At 37.6% G+C, this 16,125-nt stretch overlaps 1 protein-coding gene across 1 annotated transcript in view; it reads right to left on the minus strand.

Annotated features, from left to right (window-relative positions):
* col21a1 (collagen, type XXI, alpha 1) overlaps positions 1 to 16,125 on the minus strand; it is a 96,481-nt gene that overhangs the window by 32,850 nt on the left and 47,506 nt on the right. Inside the window, exons 18-22 of the mRNA XM_016477184.1 lie at positions 7,209 to 7,253; positions 6,970 to 7,023; positions 2,805 to 2,858; positions 818 to 871; positions 622 to 693 (exon numbers count right to left, since the gene is read on the minus strand). Of these exons, the coding sequence (XP_016332670.1) occupies positions 622 to 693; positions 818 to 871; positions 2,805 to 2,858; positions 6,970 to 7,023; positions 7,209 to 7,253 (279 nt within the window). The remainder of the gene's footprint in view (positions 1 to 621; positions 694 to 817; positions 872 to 2,804; positions 2,859 to 6,969; positions 7,024 to 7,208; positions 7,254 to 16,125) is intronic.

Raw genomic sequence — 16,125 nt, forward strand, 5'->3', positions numbered from 1 at the left:
TAGTTTCGCTTTCACAACGAAACACACAGCGTCACACACGGCGGGCTAGAGTGAGGAACGGCCAGCGGGCTAGAGTGAGCGGAGGCCGGCTTGAGTAAGCGGCGGCGGGCTTGCGGCAACCACATGTGACGACCCTGGGCTGGACTCCGCTTCGTCCACGGTGAAAGCCGATCCAGCGATCCACAGCGCAAAGTTGATGTATTTCCTCCGCAACCAGCACGGATCAGCTCTAGGCATGACGAAGCGGATATCGTCCTCTTTTGGAAGACCAAACAAAGTAGTTTCGCTTTCACAACGAAAAACACAGCGCCTTCACAACATGGCGGCGGCAACAACAATACTACAGCGAGAATAAAAGTTACGCCTTCTTTCTTTGCGTGAACATTTGGGCGGCGTTATGCAAATCTTCCCACATCGTGACGTAGACATGTGGGGGCGTGTTAGAACGAGCCGTTTTAGGTAGGCGTGGTTGACTCTTAACTTTTATAAAGAATATCTCTTTGGATTTGAGACTTTAGTCTTTGCAACTTTACAGATATTCTTTATGCACCAAGAGCTTGTAACACTCCAAAGAGAAAGGAAAAATTTAAATCGCATCATATGACCCCTTTAATAACTTACCTTCAGTCCCGGTGATCCTGGCATTCCTGGATGTCCAGGTTGGCCAGCTGCCCCAGGTTCTCCAGGCTTACCCTTGATCAAAAAAGAAGAAAAAAAAAACACATACATTTGTAAAGATAATAACTCTTGCAGCCTATCATGCATGTTTCCTCTTCCTTCAACCATCTGATGATGTTTAATTTGCATAGGATTTTACCTCTAGCCCTGGAGGTCCTGGTTGACCGGCCTCTCCACTGTCCCCTTTAGTGCCCTAATAATGAAAATTTGAGTTTGAGTATTCAAGTTAGCAAGTAAGAATTTGTACATTCTCTGTTAAAACAGGAAGTCTGGATGGGACGTATCAAAGCCTTTTTCCATTTGCTAACTGCTAATGATAGGGAGAGAGACTTTCTCATTCTAGAGAGCATTTATTCGACAAAATACAAGGTGAGTACAAGCTTTTTTATTTCTGGCCTATGAAATATGAAATGTAGTTAAGTGCAAAAAAATTTATTTTGAAAACTCAATTATTGAGCTGAATAATGACAATATGAATACTGCCTTTTGACAGCTACTTTATAGCAGAATTTGAATGTGACTCTACTTACACATTTTCAAATCATAATCAAGGACCTCGTATGCTCATGCATTTGTGGGATTAGCAATTCCGACTGCAGATGACGATATAATCTGTGAACCAGGTTAATTCTTTGATCACTGCACTGTCAATTTATGAGTCAAATCCATTTCACTGACAAGAGACGAGAGAGACATTCAAAGTGACTCTTCATATTGATGCATAAAACAGTATGACTGGCTCTGAGTCCATGGAAACTGAACAAATATTCAAACTGTAAACAGATTTCTCTTGATTTTTTGAGTATATTTAGAGGTTCCTCAAACAGATTTCACCAGTCTTAACTTCAACGGCCTTGCTTACGTTATTTGTAAATGATCTTTTGAATTGTTCTGCTGGTTACTTAACCTTTTTTTTTTTTTACTGAAACCGGAACTTAAAATAGATAAAAGCAGAACAGAATTTGTTCAATGATTTGGTCTTGACTAATGTGTTCCAGTTCTAGTTACATCAAGTTTGATGGCTTTAGTGGGGTTTGACCACTTCTCAGCTGGTCAAGCCATCTACAAACAGAAAAACTTCTTGGCTGGTTTACGTGTTTGAATTATATTTTAGCAGGGAAAAGTATTAAAAATATGTATACACTACTATTTAAAAGGTCAGTAAGAATTTTTAAACAAAAAAATATTACTTTTATGCAGCAAAGGTGCATTCATTTGATCCAAAGTGACATTTTTAATGTTACAAAAGAAATTTAAAATAAAAGCTATTCTTTTCAACTTTCTGTTAAATAATCCTGAAAACAAAGTATATCATGGTTTTCACAAAAAGCAGCAAATCAGCATATTCGAATGATTTCTAAAGGATCGTGTGACTGAAGGCTGGAGTAATGATGCTGAAAATCAACTTTCATCATCACAGTAAGAAAAAAAGAGTTCTTTTAAATTGTAATAATATTTCACATTATTGTTTTACTGTGAAATAAATGCAGCCTTAATAAGCAGAAGAAACTTTTTTTAAAAATATTGAAATTTTTAACTGACCCCAAACTGAGATAAAGGTTGACAGTTAAATCTCTCTTTGGAAGTCACTGAGAACATGAACTTTTCAGAATATTTAGTACACGACGTAACAGTGCACATATTTCTGCCTTCTGCTGTCATCGTTTTATGAAAAATGTCCATTTTGTCTCATAAAGTGGTCAATGAGTCATAAAGAATAGTGTTGTTGGCTAGCATTCTGAAGTTTGAAGGTAGCGGCACTAGAGATTTGAAATCTGGACATACTCTGTTGTCTCCTTCCTTGGACACAATCTAAAAAACACGATTTGAAGCGGAACGAGTTTGAAGGCTTGTAACCATTTATAAGCTATGGCTTTTGTTCTGCACAATTACACATCACATGTAGCAATCCACATGCATGTCCACACAGATGATGAAAGGCGACTGAGAAAAACTGTGCAGACAGAACAAAGTGATTTCACCATCTGTCTTGCAATTGCTTTGAAATCACTATAATAATGTAATAGAGACTCCAACTCACTAATCAATACCTATAATGTTTTCCATATGAATTCAACATTACAAAGGACATATTGCATTTAGAGGGCAAAAACATGAATTGCGACCTTAGGGCCAGGCTGTCCACTTGAACCAGGTATCCCAGGCAATCCCATCTCACCCTGTAGAAAGACAGACACAGTCAAACTGATGTTCTGAACTTTAAAATGCAATCAAAGTTTACCAAATTTCGTGTGAGATTCATTCACGCATTAAAAAAAAAGTCTTTGTAATGTTTCATCAAAATGAAGTACATATTACTACTGCCTTAAGGGAATTTTTTTTTCTTTTTGAATAGTTTGTTTCACTTGGAAATACATACTGTACATTAGTACAATGGTTTTTTAATTCTGTTTCTGGTTGACTTTAAAGGAGACCTTTTTATAATATGTAATATAAGTCTCAGGTGTCCCCAGAATGTGTCTGTGAAGTTTCAGCTCAAAATACTCCACAGATAATTTAATAAATCATTTTTAAAATGCCTATTTTGAGTGGAAGCAGAAACAAGCTGTTTTCATGCATGGCTCTTTAAATACAAATGAGCTGCTGCTCCCTGCCCCCTTTTCCAGAATAGGACTGTGCCTTTAGTTGCTTTCGCAACTCTGCTAAAAAACATCTGCTTGGTTTTGATTATCATGTCTATCATGCTGAAATCATGCGTTTTAAACCATATTAGTTAAAACTTTCTGAACTCACACATCCTAAGCACACGCACAGAAAGCGGCTGTCACGCGGCATGTGAGTACTAAACTAAGCTCTCTTTCATGTCTTATTGCGCTGTTGAACTGTCAAATAAACACAAGTTTATTTTAAAAACACATGAGTCAGATTTACACAGTCAGTTATGTCTGTGAAGGTAAACAGCTTGGAAAGAAATTGCATGTTTATTTTAGATCTGTGTGGCAGCAGCGTAATATACAGTAAATAAATCAATAAATGCACTGCTCTCTTGTCTCCTCTGATGCTGGGACTCTAAACAGTGTTCTGTGCTCATCAGTGCAGCCAAAGACAGAACAGTTAGCATGTTTTGCTCAGACTTTCGCCATGGCGTTAGAACTGGTACACCGTTGTCATTTGTGAAAACACAATGGCGGCGCCGTGGGTAAAAACTTGCAGATAAATGGGTGGTAATATTATAATAAGATGCCCTTACCACTTCACGGGGAGAGCAAAATCTGATGCGTTTGTTTTCTCACACAAAAAAAAAATACTGTGTTGTTCTTTTTCATGTTTTCTGGGTTGGTAGATGCACCGGGGACCCAATTATAGCACTTCAACACGGAAAAAGTCAGAATTTCAAGATATGTCACCTTTAAATTGCATATATCATCTCCAATACATTAAATAAAACAAAGCTTTAGTTAGGTAAATCCAGAGTTTACATTGTTTTCACACAAAAGCTTGGTCTGAATGATTCCAAATCCCATCAACTCACAGCACTCTGTTTCACATTGAGCCTCAAACTGGAGTATGTTTGTGTCATCAATGTAAGTCTCACTATGAGTAATAGCAGCAACTGTTTACCACTGTAGCTAAGTAACGACTCAGAAGGATACATTGCCCAAAGGTTTTTACTGCTATTATGGTCCTTCTGTCCTATTGCTACCAAAACTTAAAGGGGTCATGTGATGTTGCTAAAAAGAACATTATTTTGTGTATTTGGTGTAATGAAATGTGTTTATGTGGTTTAAGGTTAAAAAAACACATTATTTTCCACATACTGTACATTATTGTTTCTCCTCTATGTCCCGCCTTTCTGAAACGTGTCGATTTTTACAAAGCTCATCGGTCTGAAAAGTGAGGTGTGCTCTGATTGGCCAGCTATCCAGTGCGTTGTGATTGGCCGAATACCTCAAGCGTGTGATGGAAATGTTACGCCCCTTACCATACTGTGATGCCGTGTCCCGGAGCGACGAGACAAAACCAATAAAACCCATTATAAGCGAGGCATTTGTTGCATCCAGTGGGGACAAAATTACTGATTATAATGACTTATTATAAAAATATACTCTATTTTTACAGTATCGCGCCGCATAAACATAAAACCATGTCTGCATTTATGATCGGAGAAATGACAAACAACAAGCATTACTCTACACTGCTCAAAACTCGCGTTTGAATCATCAGTGGCAAATTCTTTAAATATAAAAAACATACTTACAGTCTGTGAGTCAGAACAGCCGGCATTGTAGTTAGTCTTTGCAACTTTATGGATCTTATCTATTCACGAACAGCTTGTAACACTCCAGAGAGAAAGAAAAACTTGAAATCCCATCATATGACCCCTTTAACACACACACACAGAGCAGCACCAACCAAAGGTACAGTATAGTTAAGGAACTAAAAATGTTTTACACATTTTATTGTTTGTTGATGGTTTCATTCACCATCTTGGCTGGTTTTCACTGAGCTTGTCACTATGAATTATGTGATCACCTTCTCTGTAAACATTATATACAACTGAGCCTACATCACTAGGGACTGAACCTATAATCTTCACAATGCCTAGAACACTAAATATTACATTAGGTGAAGGCACACTAGCTTTGAGCATGCAAAGGCACTCTATAATGGTTATCAGCAACTGGATATGATGAAATACTCTAATAAATCACAAATTACAGGTAAATTCAAAATGTCAAATACAGTCCTTTCTCCTGTAACACTGTAAACCATACAACTTTGAAGTCTGTATTAGGTGTAATGAGTCAAGAGCTCAATGTGACATTTACATTTTCTATTGCTAAAACATGTTTTCACCATATCATAGTACTGAGACTGCTCTCATTAGAGTTACAAATGACATGCTCTTATCATCTGATCGTGGTTGTATCTCTCTATTAGCGCTATTGGATCTTAGTGCTGCATTCGACACTATTGACCACAACATTCTTTTGAATAGACTAGAAAACTTTGTTGGCATTAATGGAAGTGCATTAGCATGATTCAAATCGTACTTATCTGACCGCCATCAATTCGTAGCAGCGAATGAAGAGGTAGCATATCGATCACAAGTGCAGTATGGAGGCTCAGTACTATGGCCATTACTTTTCACGCTTTACATGTTACCTTTGGGAGATATCATCAGGAACATGGTGTTAACTTTCACTGTTATGCTGATGATACACAGCTCTTTATTTCTTTGCGGCCCGGCGAAACATACCAATTTGAAAAACTAACGGAATGCATAGTCGATATAAAAAACTGACGGGCCAGAGGAGAACTGGCCCCCCGACTGAGCCTGGTTTCTCCTAAGGTTTTTTCTCCATTCTGTCACAGATGGAGTTTCGGTTCCTTGCCGCTGTCGCCTCTGTCTTGCTTAGTTGGGGATACTTAATCTAAAGACACTATTTAAACTGAACTGAGCTGGATGATGACATCACTGAATTCAATGATGAACTGCCTTTAACTGAAAATGTAGTGTTTACTATTATCATTTTGCCTTTTTGACACAATATTTTCCTAATTAATGCTGTACAGTTGCTTTGACACAATCTGTATTGTTAAAAGCACTATATAAATAAAGGTGACTTGACTTGACTTGACCATACTGTATGAATTCACAGGTCAGAGCTCAGTGAAAAACAAAACTTCTTCACATGTGCTTGTGTTTCCTCTCTCCTATGTTTGCATGCCTGCGAATGGAAGTGATTTGTGCAACAGTGGAGTTCAGTGCCACCACAGTCTTAGCTTTCTTGCTTCTTGTCCACTTTTAATAGTCTACAGCATTTGTACAACAGATCATGCAATTTCTTTTTTCGAGCAATTGGGGGTTCGCTGCCTTGCTCAAGGGAACCTCAGTCATGGGTATTGAGGGTGGAAGACAGCACTGTTCATACACTCCCCCATCTACATTTCTTGTTGGTACTGAGTATTGAACCCACGACCTATGGGTCACAAGTCAGACTCTCTAACTATTAGGCCACAACTGCCCCAAAATCACTGAACATATCAGATGCATCATGAAAATTCATTCACTTTTGTATCATGACTTTTCAAGTGCTTACTATGTATTTTTAGTGGAAGACAGCACTGTTCATACACTCCCCCCCCTACATTTCTTGTTGGTATTGAGTATTGAACCCACGACCTATGGGTCACAAGTCAGACTCTCTAACTATTAGGCCACAACTGCCCCAAAATCACTGAACATATCAGATGCATCATGAAAATTCATTCACTTTTGTATCATGACTTTTCAAGTGCTTACTATGTATTTTTAGATTTACTTACAGGGTCTCCAGGTGTACCTTTGGCTCCTTTTGGTCCTGGCAAGCCAGCTTCACCCTTTAAAAAAAACAACAAATGTAAATTTTCAATATATTAAGGGTAGCTAAATTTACGAGAGTGAGACTTATAAACTATAGAATGAATGCAGCTCAATAAGTTTTGTAAAAGAGCATGATGAATAACCTCTAAACAACAGCAAATAAGAAACTAATTGTCCACATGAAAAGAAAAAAAAAACCCACCTTCATTCCCCTCTGACCATCATTTCCAGGTATACCAGGTATGCCCTGAAAAAAAAGAATAAAAAAAAAAAAACATTTTTCTTTGTTTAACATTGAGCACATTCAAGCAATCAGGAAAAAAAAAAACAAGATTATAACATTCATTAATGATTTTAGTTTTTACACAAATTACACAAATGAGTGCATTTGAGAACACTGTTAGGATCTGAGGTACACAGTGAGCACAGTGCTTTGTAAGGACACCAGTGGGTTTTCTTGGCTTCTGATGAAGCTAACATGCATGGGAAGTCTGGATTAATCACATATGAAATGTGTCCCTCCTGGCATCTTGAAGCTTTTTCAGCCAGAGAGAATAATAGTTTTAACATGATGTTGTTAAATTCGGATACTACTGTAATATAGGGACCAGCTCCACCGGAGATAACAACAGGTCAGAAAACCTACACAATTTGTACGGGGAAAAGGTTTTAAATCTCAAGGTACTGTAACACTACCTTTCCTGTTAAAATAATTAAAGGACTAGTATTTAATATTAGCATTATTGTTTAAAAAAATTGCTGACCTAGCTATATAGTGAAAATCAAGTTTTTTGTTTTTACATGGTTTACATATTCTGTCTGGTGTTTTTAATATGCTTAAAGACAAACTATGTGCAAATTCATCAGTCACCACCATTGCGGAGCATTTTCTCCACGGCATTTTCCACTTTCTCCTTCTCCAGTGTGATGTACCAAACACAGTCTAAAAAAATGCAGTTTAAAACCATCCGTTTCCTACCGTTACAAACATGGGTGGGGCTTTTCATATCTGCTCAAAGGTTTCTATTTGCAATGTGTCTTTGCAGAGCTGAGTAATGCAGCTAATCAAAGACATATTTTGTGGATTTCATGAACACAATGGGCAATCAGAGGTGTTTAAGATAGAATCCACTCACTGCTCAAACAGCAGAGTTTTTTTAATAGTATAATCGGTTCTGAGCTCTACACACTTGTGAATCCTCTCATTATAAGAAACAAAGTGCATATGTGATGTGAATAAGAGATTCCTCGTGCAGTGTAGAGCTTGACTGATTATAATGGAACTCTGTGAGATTGCGATGAATTAAGACGAGTGACAGCTTTTCAGTGATTAAAAGGGGAGCGCTCTTTGTGTGCTTTCTAAACTATAATCCATTCAGAATTTTAATACATTTATTCACAGATTCATTGTCGAAACTGCAAGGAATAACATAGCAGCAACCATTAATCCAAGATTGTGTGCCATTGTGTAGAGTTTACTCCTCAGTTAACTGAGTGAAAGTGGAGCAGGTCTGAGCTGGGGCGATTGAGTGGAGGCGGGGACTAATTCGCATATTAATGGTTTCTTGTATACTAACTGAGTTGAGTTACATTTAAACCATTTTAAGACATTTCATGACCAAAAAGTTAAATGTCATTTTGAATGTCAAAAATGAGATTAAAGTGGTAAAATATATGAACACAGGGGGAATAAATTAATAATTTAATGTGCAAAATATTGTAGCATTTGTTGAATAACTGGGTGATAATCTTTGGGTTGGTAATTGCTAAGGTAACCATTAGGTTATGCTAACCATTAACTAAATTTTTGAATAGTTTTTATTGTGCAGCTTTTGTGCAGTACACAAACCGTATTGTTAAAAGGATTTCAAGCAGTGTTTCCCAACCCCATTTCTGAAAACACACCATCAGTACACATTTTTGAACTCTTCCAAATAAAACACACTTGATAGTAAAGACTCCAAGACCTGACATAAATGACTAAGATAAGAGAGACATCCTAAATGTGTACAGTTGGTGTGCCTCCAGGAACAGGGTTAGGAAACACTGATTTAACAAACCTTTGGCCCGGAGTATTATACTTTGGCATGAAAGTACTCACCATTTTTGCTACAGACGTTAAAGGCACCTCAGATCATGTGCCTTGTTAAGGAGAGGTGTTATATCACTCTTCTAATTAATCAGACAAATTTTATCTATGGATAATAAAATTGGTGAAAAAAAAAAACATCCAACAGAGCTCTGCATAGTTTGTTTGTCTCTCTTATCTATTCAGATCATCAGCTTGTTAGGAGAGAGCTCCCTGAACTCAAGGGTCTATTTACACTTGCCACTTCATATGTTTTTACTTATTTCACTGTTCAACATTAGGATGCGATATTGAAAGCTGAGGTTTATTTGTGGCAGTTTGCACAACTGCATGCTGAAAAGGAGATGCATGTTGCAGTAGCGTTATAGTATTTGGCTGCCAGAAAGTCAGCCCAAACTGGCTTGAAAATCATGAATTTAATCATTAGTAATAAGATTTAATGGTTTATCAATTTTGACTGATAGGTGGCACTGTTACTAAATTGATGTGGTGTGGTCAGTGTGAGGTGACAATGCCACACACAAAGTTTGGTGTCAATATGTTAAAGCTTTGCAGAGATGCAGCATCAGATACAGTTTGGCATCATGCCATCAAATTTGTTAATGCGGTAAACAAAGACAGTCTCGACTATCAACACGAAATCCATAACATTTTGCTGGCATGGTATGAAAATGATTTGGGTCGAATTTGGTAAAAAATTGGACTAATGGTCCAGGAGGAGTTTTCAATGTAAATCAAAATGGCAAACAAGAAGTTCAACTGATTATGGAATAGTAGCTATCAATGTTCTCAGCATATCCCAAGAAATATAATAAGACCAGCCACATGACAAGAGGTAAAACTGTTTATATACTATTAGCTTTTTTTTTTTAAATGTCATTATTAATGGTTAATGGCTTTATATTAAAGGTTTATCACCTTTAAACAATAGGTGGTGCTGTCACCAAATTGATGTGGTGTGGTCAGTGTGAGGTGACAATGACACACATAAAGTTTAGTGTGAGTATTTTAAAGCTTTGCCGAGAGACAGCTTCAGAAGCGGTTTGGCATCATGACATCATTAATTTGTTGAGATGGTAAATGAAAATGGTTTCATCTATAAACTTGAATTCCATGTGTGTTTGTTTGTTTTTTTGTTTTTGCCAGCATGGTCTGAAGATGATCTGAGCCAAATTTGGTGAAAATCGTACCAACTATGTAGTTTGAAAAAGTAGGTGTTCAACATAAATCAAAATGACAGATGGGAAGTTCAGGCAATTATGACATAATTAGTATTGATGTTCTCGGCATGATCCAAGGAATCTATCAAGATAAGTCTCATGACAATAGGCAAAATTAATCAAAAGTTATTAGCGTGTTTTGAAATTTTGTTACAATTTTTGACCACAAGGAAGCGCTGCCACTAAAGTGATCTTCCTAGTGATCTTGAAACTTTTTGAGTATCTTCAAGGCATGGTCCCAAAGAACCATACCAAGTTTTGGAATGATACACCAACGCATTCGTTATATATAGTATTTCTTTGTCAAAATTCTAATTGTCGGATGCCCAAAATGGCTGACATGGTAACACTGGGTACCATTCAAGTTGGCATGCTGCTCCGAATGTAAAGAGACCAGTCTTGTGATTTTTGGCCAAAACATTCAGAAGGTTTTAGCACAAATAGAAATTTTACATATCACCTGACCACTATTTGTTTGAAGGTTTGACTGATCAACTTGATTTCCTTGTTTTTAGTTGACTTGGTCTGAAGGTGATATCGTTTGATTTTTGTGAAAATTGGACAAACGGTCTAAGACAGGGCTGGGCAACTTTGGTCCTGGAGGGCCACTCTCCTGCAGAGTTTAGCTCCAACCCTAATCAAACAAACCTGCCTGTAGCTTCCTAGTGATCTTGAAGACACTGATTAGCTTGTTCAGGTGTGTTTTATTAGGGTTGGAGCTGAACTCTGCAGGACAGTGGCCCTTCAGGCCCGAAGTTGCCCAGCCCTGGTCTAGGTTAAATCTAGTTAAAATTTATTTTTATGAGGTGCATTCATCTTGATCCAAGGAATCAGAAGAAAAAATAATTTTATTTCTAGCCCTTCTGTGCTTGGCCCCTAATAAGAGAGGCATATACAAAATATGCTGAGCGGTGGGTTGCCAGCAGGGGCGTGTCTACGTGGTGGCCAGGGGTGGCACCGGCCCCCCCTGAAATTTGGCTGGCCACCCCAGGTCAGTCATTCTTTGTTTAGTGAGTGTACACGATGTATTATAACATACATCGTTCCCCCCCGCCCCAGCCACCCTCTTTTGAGCCAGTGCCCCCGACTGGCCCCCCCATTTAAAATGCTCTAGACACGCCCCTGGTTGCCAGGAGCTGAGTTGAAAGTGGGGGGACTTTTTTTTTCTTTGCCTAGAAAGCAACCACCCAGGGCACCTTATACACCACATAGCAATGCTCAGGCAACCACCCAGTACATCCTAGCATCATATGAGCAAGTTATGCTGACAGATTTATGCTATAACACTATACTAGAAATGTTATAGTGCAAGTGGCACAGCCAATAAAATAGTGTTTTAAACTATCGTTCTGTGATCACAGACAAGCCCCCAATTGACACAGGTGAGTGACCTCAGGACATTCCCGAGATACAAGCATGTTCCCATATCATTTTGCAACACACAGTATTGGCCTATTTCCTGTGGAAAGCGTGTTTACATTATGTTTTACTGGCTAGGTCTCCATAAAAAAAAGAACAAAAACAGTATATTAAATTGTATCTCAAAATCTGAAATACAGTCCATTGCACAGATTGATGGCTGTGTTTGCTGCTTTTAGAAAGCGTAACATTTTATATCTTTGGAAAGTTAAGGTTAACTGCAGAACATGCCAAGACGTGCCAAGATTTGTCATTTTATCATTTTAAAGCATTTCTTTGGTCATGCACATTTCCTCTTTCAATGCTTCCTCTTGATGATGTATGTGTGCTCCCATGTAATCTGCAAAAAACATTTGCTTCACTTCAGAGTTTTCCAGGAGTTTAATCTCTGCTTTCTATTTTTGTATCAGTGCAAAACACAGCAACCAACAATGAGCCTTTTAAAAATTACTCAGGACAGTAGACAAGCAGACTTTGTCAGCAACCAATATGTAAGGGAAACAGGTCAATTTAGCTCAAAGGGAATCATTTAAGATTTTAAAGGGAATTTGGACCGAATCACTGTTTTACGGCTGATCACTGAGACGGCCAGCGATTCATTGAACGAGCCGTATAACATCAACTCTGCAATGGATATTAATATCCAAAATATAGTGAAAACACTATTAATTAGCACAGTAACAAGATCGGCAGTTTAAGACATTAACTTGTGAGCATAAAACACAAGAGGGTCATGCTGTCATCTCTTTGACCATTTAATCTTGATTACTTAACCTAAAATTGACAATCTCCTTCCTGAGTTGTTATGATCAGTGTGTTCCTTTTGTGTTAATGTTGAAAGCTGTTCTGTGAAAGAGTTGGTTAGGCTTGCTTCAGACTGGCTAGTGCTAGGGTCTGATTTATGAACATCCTGTTGTCTTGGGCCTCTGTGGAATTCGGCTTCTCATGTTTCAACCATGTTTTGACCAAATCTCAGATTGTCTGATTCGGTCTGATATCCTACACATAAATTACACAATGCTTGCAAAACTATGTATTATTATGTATTTACTATATGTATTTACTATGCTACTTGTTGCAGGAAGTGTGTTTTACTGCGATTAAGCACAAATAAATATAATTTTCATATATCATAATGACCATATGCAATGATATGACATGACGTGACATGCAAATGCTAGTTAATATGAAATACCTTTAAATGTGACAAATAATAATAATAAAATCAATAAATAAAGTATGTTTTGCTAATCAGTTCATGAAGGTGTTACGTGTCAACTATACCCAAATATTTAAAGCAGTTACTGTTCTAATGACCAACTGGATGATTTGATAAATATCAGTTTCCCCCAACACTTTTAAAACCAGTGTTTGTTCTGATTATGCACATCTCTCTCTTTATATCAGTGCTGTAGATCTCTAAGAAACAGCTGCCTTGATTTCATGTGCCAGGATTCGGCAGTTCCCTCTGAACATAGTCTTACTGAAGCGAAAGAAGTATCAATGCATAAATGTTTTAGACAACTATTGCCAAGTACAATGTTTAGATGTCAGTACCGCAAATGTTGATGCTGTAAATTGTTATTGGCAGGCAATTCTTGAGCAGGTCCTCGAACATTACCCACATAGGAAAAATATAACATACAGTAAAGTGGCTCAAAATGTATTTGGACATTAAGACACTGTTAAATATATATATGAATGCCATTGCATTAAAAAAAGTGACATATATTTGTTAACCTAGGAAAACAACATTTTCTAAATCTTATCTCTTTAATATTTGGAAACTTCAGAAGTTAGTAGAACATGCATAGCTAACATGATAAACTACACCTGTGGTTACCCTATAGGACACCTTTGTGAACTCGAAGGCAACGGACTTCATACTGCCACTAAAATCACACTAACACCACATGGTTAAAAGTCATTGCAAAAAAGCCTCAGAAAAGTAAAGCTAGTTCAAAAGAGAAGCTGTAGCGTCACTCAATCCTCTACATCTATGAGTAAATCACTAAATGTAGTCAAAAAATAGACTAGACTAAACATTGTCTACATTTTTAGAGTTCAGTCGGCAGTGATTGAGTTAGTGACTAAGAATCAGTTTAGCACAGATAAATAGTGGTTCCCAACCACGTTCCTTGACACCTGATTCCTACACACTTGATTCAGGTCAGCAGATTATCAATAGAGACGTAAAGACCTGAAATGGGTGTATTAAGCCTTCTACACACTGCACGATTTTAGCAATCCTAGAAGATCATTACAGATCACATTGTGTGACATGGATCTAATAAACTTCGGTACGACATGCATGTAGACTGTACGATGATGACATCTATTGACTCGTAGGCTATGATGCACATTTTTGTCTTGGGCTTAAGACAAAGGACACATGGAACATGTGCAATATTGTGGGGCTCCAGGAACAGGGTTTGGGAATCACTGCACTTGAACACTGACTGAGACAGGAAAGACTGAGTTAGCTCTTTTACGGAGGCGTGGAAAGATCCATTCTAAATGTAAATATTTGTTTGTGTTTTCCCTCTCCATCTTGACAACACACTATTCCCACTGATATCAACGGATTTTCAGAGTTCTCTCACGCTTCATGTGCTTGACTCACCGTCGCTTAGCTGAGAGCATGTTTTCTGTTTTTTTCTCTCACACACAAATGCGAAGAGACAGGAAACAAGAGATTCTTACATTCATGTTTATTCCTGTAAAATGACTGAATGTGTTTGGAATTACTCATTATTTTAGTCTGTCATGTAAAACAAAGCCTTTATGCCTTAAAGGGGTCATATGATGCTGCTAAAAATAACATTATTTTGTGTATTTGGTGTAATGAAATGTGTTTAGCAACAACAACAATACTACAGTGAGAATCAAAGTTACGCCTTCTTGCGTGAACATTTGGGCGGCGTTATGCAAATCTTCCCACATCGTGACATAGACATGTGGGGGCATGTTAGAATGAGCCGTTTTAGGTAGGAGTGGTTGACTCTTAACTTTTATAAAGAATATCTCTTTGGATTTGAGACTTCAGTCTTTGCAACTTTACAGATCTTCTTTATGCACCAAGAGCTTGTAACACTCCAAAGAGAAAGGAAAAATTGAAATCGCATCATATGACCCCTTTAACTAAGCAGAAGCGACAGGTGGTTTCTTTCAGAAATGTGTGGTGCTAATACACAAACGCTTGCCTATCACAGTCCACCTTTTAATTTCTGCAAATCAGTTCAAACAAAAGCAGAGAAACAGATTGATATTTATGAACCCAGCAATTCAGCGTATTTTTTTATTATTACACTAAATAACCATTAACGTTTTAAGCACTACTACCAGCCCGTCATTTGTTTATTGTTTCTTTTTTTGTATGCTTGATATTATATGTTTGATCATTTGTCTCCGAATGCAATGACATTTATCTAATTTAAGTAAATGTTTAAATGTCCAGTAACCATTTCCAATAAGGTTCAGGTCGGTAATACAAGGTATCATGAACCAACAATAAGTTTTACCAATTGCTCAGACACTTTTTGGGGCCATTGCATGTTTATGATTTTTTTATACACAGACTAATGGTAGTAATCATTTAAATAGCCTCCTGAGAGGTTGAATATGAAAGTAACAGTTGGTCCAGTGGTTTATGAATGAACAGCAAAATAAACAATGTTTTACAATTTTAGCATATCCAACAAAGCCACCTTGGTGCATTTTCCACGATAAGCGGAAGCAGATGTTTGGTCTGAGTTTGCTCTGCAGGGACCAGTAAAAGAACATGGAAACTTGTAGCAAAAAGTGCCTTCCATTTCTTTGAGTACATACATTCTCACCTCACTGAAAATGACCTTGAAAAAGAATAGAACAAGAGGTGAAAACTAAACTTGGCTAACATGCAGTGTGATCAGTGAGTGTTTAATGTGTGTGTGAGTGTGTATATATATATATATATATATACAGTGTTGGGGGTAACTCATTACAAGTAATGCGTTTATTGACTGACAGCTCTCCTGTCCCCATATTGGGAGAAATCTGAAGTACAGAGGCGTTGTGTGCGCTGTGTGAAAAATGATGTTACTGTAGCTCTAGACTAAATGTGAATGTGCATTAATTCATCCCACTCACAAAAAACTGATTTAGTATTCATCCGGCGCGGCTGTGATTCGGCCGTAGGTAATCACAGCATGCCGATATACCTCACGGCTACGAGTGGAATTACTGTAAAATTGCTAGCCATATTTCTATACTTCTGTAATGCCAATATAGCAATAAATAAACTGAATCTCAATTCATTTAACATAATTAACTTTTTAACTTACTTAATCAGAATGGAATCACACTAGCTACTGTAGGTACAGTAGTGGCCAAAAGTAATGGCTGTCAGTGGC

The sequence above is a fragment of the Sinocyclocheilus anshuiensis genome, unplaced genomic scaffold (assembly GCF_001515605.1).
Source record: "Sinocyclocheilus anshuiensis isolate Anshui unplaced genomic scaffold, SAMN03320099.WGS_v1.1 scaffold1540, whole genome shotgun sequence".
NCBI lineage: Eukaryota > Metazoa > Chordata > Actinopteri > Cypriniformes > Cyprinidae > Sinocyclocheilus > Sinocyclocheilus anshuiensis.